Genomic DNA, 11,718 nt, shown 5'->3' with positions numbered 1-11,718 from the left:
ATTCACTTCATTCCTATTATAACACTACTCATTAGAACCCGTTGGTTAGACCAGTGTCTGTCTAGACATGTGCGCCGATATATTTTTGATCGTCGGCAGCGTAGGAGTCAATTTTGAATGTTGCTTACTTTTGGAAAATATTCGCACATTCAAACACTCTTTTCCAATTTTAAACTGAGTTTCTGGCTACGCTACTGCTTCCACGCGCTAGACAAACACCAATCTATAATCCAACATGATTCTCGCAAAAAAATTGGAACTCGCCAATCACCATCCTGGAGGAGACCACAAGTGTCTATGTGTGTTTTTTTAAAACAGAACGGTGTAGCCGAACCCACCAAAAAGAGCCTAGTCATCGTTGCGTTGCGTGATCCGCAAGAAAGCTCTTTGCGAGATAAACGCTTGCGTCTATAAATATGAGGTCCGCGAAAATGAAATTCCAAGTCGCGAAACAGCTTTCGAATTATTCGCACAGGTTGATAAACAAAACAAAACAAAAATCGCGAGACCGCAATCACCACGAAATGGTGGCTGTGGAAATAATCATGGCCGCGGCCATGGTTGCTGTTATCGTTTACCTATACGTGAAGCGGCAACAAAGATATTGGGCCCGGCGAAATGTTCCGCACCTGAAGCCGGAGTTTTTCTACGGAAATACCAAAACTCTGGATCACACCGAACAGCTCGGAATGATTTTCGCGCGGTTCTACAATGAGCTGAAAAGTTCCGGTCCGCTTGCTGGGGTCTATATGTATGTCAGACCGGTTGCTGTGGTCACAGATCTGGAACTGGTGAAATGTGTTTTAGTGAAAGATTTCCAGCACTTCACGGATAGAGGATTTTTTTACAATGAAGTACAGGATCCGTTGTCGGCGCACATGTTCAGTCTGCCTGGCAGCAAGTGGAGATCCTTGAGACAGAAGCTGTCACCTACGTTTACTTCCGGGAAGATGAAGATGATGTTTAGCACGATTGTAGCGGCGGGAAAGCAGTTCAACGATTTTTTGGAAGAAAAAGTGGGACGTGAAAGTGAGTTTGAAATGAAGGATCTGCTGGCCCGTTTCACAACGGATGTTATTGGAATGTGTGCCTTCGGTATCGAGTGTAACTCAATGAAGGATCCGGACGCGCAGTTTCGAGTGATGGGTAGAAAGTTTTTTGAAGATCAACGGGGTCTGGTCAAAAATGTGTTTCATAATGCTGCACCCGAGTTGGCGAAGAAAGCTGGTGTTAGGGCAGTTAATAAGGATGTGGCGGACTTTTTCTTGAATGTCGTACGCGAAACCATCGACTACAGAGTGAAGAACAATGTTAAGAGAAACGATTTTATGGATTTACTGATTCAGATGAGAAACCCCAAAGAAAGTGAAAGTGGAGAAAATTTGTTGTCGTTCAATGAATTAGCGGCACAGTGCTTTTTGTTTTATGTAGCCGGATTCGAAACAAGCTCAACTCTACTCACCTGGACCCTGTACGAACTGTCATTGAATCAAAGCGTACAGGAAAAGGGTCGTCAACATGTTATGGACGTTTTAGCTAAACACGGTGGTAAAATAACGTACGAATCTGTGAATGATATGATTTATCTGGATAAAATTTTGAACGGTGAGTTGTGTTGATCTGTTGATACCTGGGCCCCGATAATCAAAAACATTCTCTAAACACATTTTCAGAGGCTCTTCGCAAGTACCCACCGGTACCGGTTCATTTCCGCGAAGCTACCAAAGACTACCAGGTGCCGGACACTAAAATCACTATCGAAACCGGTACTAAAGTTTTCATTCCGGTTTACGGAATTCACCATGATCCAGCCGTATTCCCGGATCCAGAACGGTTCGACCCGGAACGCTTTAGCCCTGAGCAAGTGCAGAAGAGACATCCGTACGCGTGGACACCATTTGGAGAAGGTCCCCGCATCTGTATCGGACTTCGATTCGGAATGTTGCAGGCCAAAGTTGGTCTTTTATACCTGCTGAAGAACTACAAATTTGGTATAGGGAAGCAGTGCAAGGTTCCGCTCAACTTTGATGTAAGAAGTGTAATTCTTTCTCCTGAAGGTGGGCTTTGGTTAAATGTCAAGAAAATTTATTAAATAACAAGATTTATGTTCGTATCATAAATATGTGAGTTATTTGACATTTTCTTTATAATAATATTATTTGATCATACTTTGGTGTACGATCCATTTTTAATTATATATATTTAGTAATCTACTAGTTATAAGTGATGACTTTTCATTCCTATTGCTTAATTTACTAATATAATATGCTTTTGTTGTGTTATATTTGCTGAAGGAATTTTCTAAATCTACTTGGATTTGCAACATTTTTTGTCGGAATTCGTTTATAATAATTTTCGCCACAATTGATAACGCTTCTATATTGGCGAATCTGTGTCAAACACTAAACCACAGTAGACGCTTAAAAATCACGTGCAAAATTTGTTCAATGCTTAATCATGTTGGCAACACAACAACTGGTGCAAATAAGCATTGCATACTGTTTTTCTGTCTAAATTGCGCAGCTTTTAGACTATCTGAAAGGTAAGGACAATTTCTGGATAATCTTAACTAAGGATACAGTTCAATTTATATGAGGAATTAAGGTGGTGGTGTGGATAAACAAATATAATACTATAAATACACATAAATATAATTTTGATTTTTAGGGGAATGAGAATGTTATTGAGAATTAATGGAGGGCAATAAGAAGAAACAGATTCAAATTCACTTTTTCTGACAACGGCCTATTTCCTTGAGAGAGAGACAGTTTTTGGGGATTTGATTTCAGCATCATAGTAACATCAATATAGAGGGAGAGAGGGTGAATAACGAAGATGTAGGAGACACGGTTTACAGTTTATGGCAGACTGTCTTATTTATTTATAATTGATATCAACAGACACAGTGTGGTCCTAATGATAATTTCTTAATCTATTTAAAAAGTCAAATTGTAATCTGCTACGTGGAATGTGAAGATCGAACTCGGATGACACTCTGTTGAAGGTCCGCTGCAAACCAATGATGGCACCGTTTACTCCGGCGAAGAGGTAATCGGAGGAATAAATTATTGCGAAGAGCGCGGGGGCGAACGTTCATATTTATCGCACTGAGAAGCTCGGGGCAGTCAATTCGATCTTGCAAAATATCCTAAATCGTCATAGCACGGAATAGATCCCGCCGCACTTGCAATGTATCGAGTCCAATAAGCAAACCCCGGCTTTCGTAACTTGGCAGCTGGTGAGGGTTGCTCCAAGGCAATCGACGAAGGGCAAACCGAACAAATCTGCGTTATACTGTCTCAATTCGATGGACACCGTTAAGATAATGAAGGTTCCACACAACTGAACAATATTCCAGAGTTGATCGAACGAGTGAGCAGTAGAGAGATTTCAAGCAGTAAATATCTGAAAAATGCTTAGATATTCTCATTATGAACCCCAAACATCGTGATGCATTTGCGACAATATAGCTGATATGCTGTTTAAACGTCAGTTATTCATCGAGAAAAACTCCGAGATCTTTGACACAATTCGCTCTGTCAATCGTGGATTCAGCTAGACCGTAATCGAATCGAATTGGCGTTTTTTCCTCGAGAACGTAATGACCGTACATTTCTTGGGGTTTAGGGTCATTCGGTTGAACTCGCACCATTCCGCAATGGATTCTATGATATAACTTGAGGTCGTCGAGGAAAGACAAGCGTGGTCATTCTAAACATAAGTTGACGTCGTTGAAATACAGAAGAAAAATCAATGGACCGAGATGGCTGCCTTGTGGAATACCAGATGAAGCAAAGAACTCTTCGGATACACAATCACCTATCTTGACTGCTAGACGACGATCACTGAGATACGATTGCATCCAACGGAGAATATTAGTACCAAAGCCAAGTCTATCCAACTTTGCCACTACAATAGCGTGATTAATCTTGTCAAAGGCAGCTGAAAGGTCCGTGTAGATAGCGTCAGTATGAAGTTCGTCCGACATGGCATCTGTAAGATATGTTGTGAACGACAGAAGATTCGTAGATGTTGAACGTTTCGGCATAAATCCATGCTGAGTCTCGGAGATATACTGTTTGCAGTGGATGGAGATGGGTTCCAACACAGCCATTTCAAACAGCTTAGGAACTGCGCTTAGCGTTGTAATACCACGGTAGTTGTCAACTACCCTTTTATCACCTTTTTTGTGAACTGGAAACATGAAGGAGGATTTCCAGAGTTCGGGAAATACTCCGGTTGTTAGCGACAATTGAAACAGATGACAAACAGGTTCAATTAGATCGGCGGAGCATTTTTTTTATAATAATAGTTGGTATACCATCTGGGCGTGCCGAAGTTGAAGCCTTCATTTTGCCAATCGCCAGTTGTACCATATTATTGTCGATATTGATAGAGCTCAAAGACTGGTATGATTGAGGTACATTAAGAGCCGCGCGTGAAACCTGGGTCAGTGTCAGATTCTCGTTGGAGAAAACACTCGCGAACTTTTCAGAGAATAGTTGGCAGAATAGTCACACCCTGATTCACTCTCTAACACTCTCTAACATACCATGTGAGGCTGACTTGGATGCTCACCCTTCACTCCTCTGCCGCGCCACGAGGTATCAATAGCGAAGTCCCAACATACTACACTACGACCCTCCCATTTTGGCATGAGGCAGTCCATATATACGCCTATTCACTTACTCTTCTGCCTTGCTTCGAGGTGGCTACCCCTTACGCGGTTGCCAGTCGCTGCGTCAAACCTGCTTCAGCATGAACAGACCATTCACTCACTTTTTCGCGCTCGGCCCTTTCCGCTCCACAGTGGGACGAGCCCGGACTTAAGTCCATATATGAAGGTTATGCGATATTCTCAGTAGTATTTTTCTCGTATCAACTGAGCCATTGGAGACATTTTCGCGAGATTTTAGGTGATTTGAATGCAAAATGAATTTTTGACAGCTTTTTGAAGGGCATAACTCAAGTGTTTTTTGCATTATTTGACCATAGGAACTACATACGGTTATTCTCGTTTTTCAAAGAAACGGTTGATTTTATGAATTGCGTTACTTCACCAAAATAATCCGTGTGATAAAATTACATCGTAAAATCGCCAAAAATAAGTCACTAGTTGGTTTAGTTAGTGTTTAGATAACTGTTTGTCATGAATTTTTATTGAATTCGAACTTCTAAAGCGATAACAACAACGACGCCCGTGAATGCCCGCGATCACACTATGCTCATTCGAAAGCTTTTCATTTTCTCTTTAAAATGAGCCTATGCTAGTTTTGCGAAAACTTGCGATAAGCAGTCAAAATTTGAAAAAACTGTGAATGGAGACGCATGGTTATTACTGATATTTAATTTGAATATTCACTTTATGACTAGAATAATGACACTAATTTATGCACAGCAATAATAGCATTTAGAGCATGATCTACAAGGGTTTTACTAGTGATCAAGAGTAAGGAGCCGAATGGGAAGTATGGTTTTTAAGTGGTAAAGGAATTAAGAATGTTTAAAATTCAGTCAATATTTTCAACCATCTGAAATGTGTCATAAAATGTTTCATGAACTATGTTTGCTAACTTACGCAATAACTGTCAAATTGAGTGAACACAGTTGAGTTCTAGTCATTTGATAAGACTTTTTTTTCGATATTATCCTAATAAAATAAGACCATTTTTAAATGAACCATTAACGCGAAAAAAGGATTTTGGATTTATTTTAATTTAAGGTATGAAATAAGCAATATAAGCAACTTAAAACACACCTGCGAAAACAAAATCGTTAACCATCTTGTTGATTAGTGAATGTAATCAATATTCCACTAAGACGCTCAAAATGTTTGTTGTGAAAATGAAAAAAATGGAGTTTTCATACCAAGTAACCCACTAATGAATTAAACGTTCCAAAATTAATCGATCACATCTTATTTCATCCTTAAAAATAATATAGTCATTTCTAAAGCCACATAATGAGAATCAATTCGTTTCAATACGGAAAATAAATTCCAAAATTACAATTGAAAGAAATCTTTATAAAAGACAAAATATTTACTTTTAAGCCACTCTAATAAATAGTAAAGTTAATTTCTATTTTCTATAACCAACATAAGAATTCAGCGTACAAAAATGTCTTTAAAAAAATTTTTAACCTTCACAGCAAAATAATTATTTTTGAGCCACCCTAATGTATAATAATTTTTTTTGCAGATATTAATATCAAAAACGGTTTAGCACACGAAAATTAATATACACAAATTTTAAGAACGATTTAGAAAAAAAAAATTTTTTTGAGACACCCTAATGAATAGTAAATGTTTATTTTTGAAATGTTTTAATATCGAAAACGAATTCAGCGTACCAAAATTACATAAAGACGTCCTATATGAACCGATACGGAAAAGTTTGGACTTTAGTCCACCTTTTGTTCTAAGTCGTGCCACTGTGCGCTCCAACTAACCAATCACTAGTTAGTCGTGTCCGTCGTCTGGTGCTCGGTGCGCTAGATTCTCTGTAGCCTGCAGGCAATCTGAGTGGTTGCAGTGGAGACTGCGTTCCACTTCTCCACCGCCTGACACATCCGCTGAATAAGGGTATCAGGGATTGTGTCCCAGCCACAGACGTCAAGCATTGCTCTTCTTTCGACGTCGAACCGAGGACATACGAACAGTATGTGCTCGGCAGTTTCGTCAACACCTGGGCAGTCAGGGCAGACGGGGACCTCCGCGTGCCCAAACCTGTGGAGGTACTGTCGGAAGCAGCCATGGCCTGACAGGAATTGTGTCAGATGGAAGTGAACTTCCCCATGGGGTCTACCCACCCAGCTCGATATGTTAGGTATCAGCCGGTGGATGCACCTACCTTTCGAGGAGTTAACCCACTTACGCTGCCATCTGGCGACCGAAGCCACCCTGTTGCGCTCGCGGGCTCCTCTATTGCCACGCAGCTCAAAGCACTCCTCATCTTCCCGGATGACCAGCCTGACTGGAATCATGCTCGCTATCACGCAGGATGCATCGCAGGATGCGGTAGGCAGATATCACTCTGAGGCACATCACGAGGTAGGTACTCTCCAGTTTCTGCAGGTAACTGGTTACCCTCAGTGTTGTTGACCAGGATGGTCCGCCGTACTTGAGGATAGATACGGCAACGCCTGCCAGTAGCCTACGTCTACTGGCGCACACCTTTGAGCTGTTGGACATCATTCTCGATAGTGTCACAACAGCAGTCGACGCTCTCTTGCATGTATAGTCGACGTGGCTGTCGAAGGTCAGCTTGTAGTCTATAATGACTCCGAGAGACTTCAGACTTCATTGTGAAGTGATCGCGACTTCTCCCACATGGATAACTGCATGTTGTGCCGACTTGCGATTGTTGACGATAACCACCTCCGTCTTATGCTGAGCGAGCTCCAGGCCTCTCGCGCTCATCCATTTCTCCACCGTGTTGATCGCGTGTTCTGCAGTTAGTTCTACCTCAGGGATTCACTCCCCATAGACCTCCAAGGTTACGTCGTCGGCAAAGCCGACGATCTTGACCCCAGAAGGGAGCTTTAGTCTCAGAACCCCGTCATACTTTAGGTTCCATAATACCGGGCCTAGGATCGAGCCCTGCGGTACTCCGGCGGTAATAGGAACCCTTTTCTGACCGGCATCGGTCTCGTATAATAGTACAGTTCTGGAAGTAACTTTCCAGGATCCGGCACAGACCCACCGGTAGGCTAAGCCGGTGTAACGAGAGCGCGATGACATCCCAGCTTGCGCTGTTGAATGCGTTCTTCTCGTCAAGTGTCACTAACGCACAGTATCGAATGCCTCGCCTTTTCTGTTGGATCGCTATATCGGCTGTCTTTATCACTGAGTTGATAGCGTCCACTTACCCTTTCGAAAACCAAACTGATTGCTTGACAGGCCTTCCGTCCCTTCTGAGTACGGGGTTAGCATGTTGAGGATGATCCTCTCCAGCAATTTGCAGACGTATCAATCAGACAGATTGTTCTGTACGCCGATGGGTCGCCTGGCGGTTTCCCGGGCTTCGGCAACAGCGCCAATTTCTGCATTTTCCACCTATCGGGGAAGCGGCACTCGTCAAGGTTCGCTATGATCGCTGTCTTGAGAGCGCTGTTGGGAACTCCATCCGGCCTTGGAGCTTTGTTCGTTGCTAGGGAATTAGCCATCTTCATTCGTCACAGGAGCCACCATTTCGGCCGCACCCATGTCTTGCGGTGCAGGTGGCCAGGGGCTTGTGGCTCGAGACGAGAAGAGTACTTCGACAATCCTTGCTAACCGGTCCGGAGACCGTTGGGGGGGGGGGTGGAGCCCCCTTTGGTCTTAGCCATCGCGATTCTGCAAGCGTCACCCCACGGATTCGTGTTGGCACTCTTGCACAGATTGTCGAAACTCGCTCTCTTGCTACTTTTAATGGCCTTGTTAAGGGCCAATTTCGCAGCTCGAAACACTTAACGGCGGCTTTCTCTTGCATCCTCGGTGCGGGCTCTTTGCACCCTAGGTCTAGCTTTGAGGCAGGCTGATCGTAGAGCTGCAATCTCAGCACTCCACCAGTATACCGGGCGTCTACCGTTTCTTGGCAGGGTTTTCCTCGGCATAGTGGCGTCGTACGCGCGTGATAGAACGGCTATCAGCGCATCCCCGCTTAGACTGTCGGTGTTGGCCTCCAGGCCCAGGGCCGCGGTGAAAGCTTCGATGTCGAAGTGATTGGACTTCCACCCGCGTACCTGACAGGGATCCCTTGCCCTCGGATGCTGCACACCATAGTTGATCCTTAAGCGAATTGCTAAGTTATCGCTATGGGTGTAGTCCTCGTCTACCCTCCATTCCATGCCTGGAGCAAGACCCGCGCTGGCAAACGTTACGTCAATCCATACCTCTACCCCATTTCTACGGAATGTGCTAGCGGAGCCATTATTGGCTAACACAGCGTCGAGTTTCGCAAGCGCCTCCAGACTGCCCCACTCCACTGCCCAAGCGTTGAAGTCTCCCGCTATGACTACCGGTTTCTGGACCACTAGGACGGACGAGAGCCTGTCGATCATCTGGTTGAACTGTTCTATGGGCCACCTTGGTGGAGTATAGCAGCTACAATACAACACACCATTGATCTTGGCAGTCGCAACACCCTCGGCAGAGGAGTATATTACCTCTTGAACCGGGAACAGTCCCATTGTACAGATTGCCGCCATCCAAGACCCGCCCGACACCCAATTGCCGTTATCGGCAGGGATGTTGTACGGGTCAGATAGGAGGCCGACTTCTGTCCTCGACTCCGAGAACGACTGCCACAACAGCCGTTGGGCAGCTGCACAATGGTTAAGATTCAGCTGTGTGACGTTCACGGCTTCCTCTTATTGGCATCACCGAAGGGACACGAAGGTCCACCCATAGCATGGTTACGGGCTTGCTTCTTGGCAGTGCAGATAAGGCATTTATGCGCCTTAGTGCAATCCCGCTCTTTATGACCCTCCTCGTCGCAGCGACGATAGAATTTGCTCCTGTCTAGTCCCTTGCATTCGTACGACTTGTGGCCGGATTCTAGGCACCGATAGCACCTATCCACTGAAGGCTACTGGGGTATGCTTACTGGGCATACTGACCAGCCGATCTTCAGCGACCTTTTCTCGGTAACCTTTTTAGCTTTCGCAGTCAGTAGCCTGAAGTAGGCTACTTGCGTGCCAGAGAATCCCGCTCTTAAGCGCACAGAGGCCCGCTCGATCACTGCGCCACACTGTTCTGTGACAGCACTGGAGAGTCACTTCCGCACCTAGTGATCTCACCTGGGCGCCTTTACCCAGGACCTCTTGGGCCAGGGTCTTGTATGCCGCACTAGATTGTGCGCTACGCTTCAGCACCAAGAGCATTTCGCCGGTCTTGGTGCGTCTCACGCTGCGCACATCCTGCCCGAGGAAGAGGCTTTCGGCCATCCGCATTGACTTAAGGACGTCAGCATATTTGTCCTTGTCGGTTTTCACCAACAAGGTCTCGCCTCTGTCCTTGGGCTTTTTTGCGGGTTTTCGCCCCCTGTCCCGGATGTGTCGGATTGCTGGTACCTTTTTGCTGCCCGGCGGGGTCATTTGCACCCCGGTCTACATCGTCAAAACGGCGTTTGGCCATCGCGGTTGCACGCCGTTTGGCGTTGCTTTTTGCACCCTCGCCTGGTGACTGCCTAGGTCGCTTCGGGTTCGGCGCCGTCTTGTCCTTGCCCCTGATCTTCGAGGCGAAATCAGTCGCCGCGTTGGCCGATTTGGCTGCTCCATAGAAGGGGAAGACCCCTGTCTGGGTTCCTCTGTCGGCCTTCTCTCTTCCTTGCACCCTCTTCCTGCTCTTGTCTTGCGACTCGAAAAGCCTTGCGGAGCAGCAGCAGATACTGTTTCAGATCCTGGCTGATGTTCTGCTTCGCGTTTTCAAACTCGATAATGCTATCGAGTTGCTCCACAACCTTAAGCATCGCGGGTAGTGGCCCGTCCAGCGCGTTGGTAGGGCTATTTCCTACCACCGCTGGGGAGCCACTGGTGCTGTTGGATGAAGTCCCCGTCGCTCCACTACCTCCGCACTGGGGGGAGACCTCGCCAAACCACTTCTGGCGAAGGTGTTCGGCACCTCCGTTTTTTGGTTTTTATTTAAATTTACTTCACTCATACTGTTCCCACAAGTTGCGCGAGAAAGAAAGGTCCGCCACGCGAGAGCTCCGCAGTAACGTGGTAAGCGACGCTTACTGTGGGGGTTGCCCAGGTACCCCACAGGCTCCGTTAACGATCGAGCATCGTTTTCACTCCCTCGACCACTCATCCCTCGGTACGGGTCGCTTCACGCCTTGGACCGTTATGACCGTTGTTGCTTTACGTGATGACTGCGGTCTAGATCATCACAACCATCCTCCTTTACCAGGGCTTTGGACCTGTAGTTCTGGTTCTCAATAGTTCCAAGTTCGTAGGTTATTACGGATATGCTACTATTGAGATCCGTCATTCACTAGCGGAGTAACAAATATTTACATATAGACTGAACCGTCCGTTGACATTTGAAATTCCCATATAAGCCGAAACGAAATTTTGTTTCAAAGGCCCCATGAAATTTTAAAAATCGAATTCGAATTTTTGAAGCTTAACATCTTTAAAATGCACGAAACGTTGAGATTTTATTCAATCTCGAAAAAAAATATATTTGGCAAAAATCGACTTTCTCGGGCTTTGGGACGATTTTGATTTTTTTTTTCAATTTAAAAAAAGTTTGGCTGCTTCGATTTTTTTTTGCAATTTTTGTGCAAACTATTTGATGTTTAGACCTTTTATGCATAAAACATCCTACCTACATATGCTGCGAACATTATCCTTCTTCCACCAGCTGATCAAGACAATCAGATGGTTCAAGTTTTTGATTTGGTATTTTTAGTATAACGAAATTTTGGAAATCGAATATTGATTTCTTTTCTTGTATATAGTTGCCATACCACGTATAATAAAAATGTAAATTGTGCATTTGGAAGTTTATAATGAACATAACCAACCATGAAATCCTACTGTTCATGACTAAGAAAGGCACAATTGCACCGCTAGGTGGATTGAAACCGGTTTTATTATAAAATCTTCGAAAGTTACAGTTGTCGGGAATGTTATTAACTACTCTTTTATTACAAAAAAGTATATTTCCTATACAAACGTTAAACGCAATGCGCAGATCCGAAAGGCAGCTAACCGACACAGTCGTTTGGGCCC

General features: G+C 44.6%; 1 protein-coding gene across 1 annotated transcript; it reads left to right on the top strand.

The window, feature by feature from the left end:
* The first annotated feature begins 238 nt into the window (after positions 1-238).
* On the top strand, positions 239-2,168 carry LOC131681849 (probable cytochrome P450 6a23). Its single transcript, XM_058962905.1, has 2 exons — positions 239-1,605; positions 1,674-2,168. The coding sequence occupies exons 1-2, from the start codon at positions 417-419 to the stop codon at positions 2,090-2,092; spliced, it is 1,608 nt and encodes a 535-aa protein (XP_058818888.1). The 5' UTR covers positions 239-416; the 3' UTR covers positions 2,093-2,168.
* Positions 2,169-11,718: the final 9,550 nt, after the last annotated feature.

Source organism: Topomyia yanbarensis, chromosome 2 (assembly GCF_030247195.1).
Source record: "Topomyia yanbarensis strain Yona2022 chromosome 2, ASM3024719v1, whole genome shotgun sequence".
Lineage (NCBI taxonomy): Eukaryota > Metazoa > Arthropoda > Insecta > Diptera > Culicidae > Topomyia > Topomyia yanbarensis.
Note: the sequence above shows the minus strand (reverse complement) of the source record. Positions and strands in the feature narration are given on the sequence as shown.

Bases quoted from the DNA above. Each gene is read 5' to 3' on its own strand.
- LOC131681849 (XM_058962905.1), top strand. From the start codon at position 417: ATGAGGTCCGCGAAAATGAAATTCCAAGTCGCGAAACAGCTTTCGAAT. The intron at 1,606-1,673 runs GTGAGTTGTGTT...ACACATTTTCAG, and splicing joins TCTGGATAAAATTTTGAACG to AGGCTCTTCGCAAGTACCCA.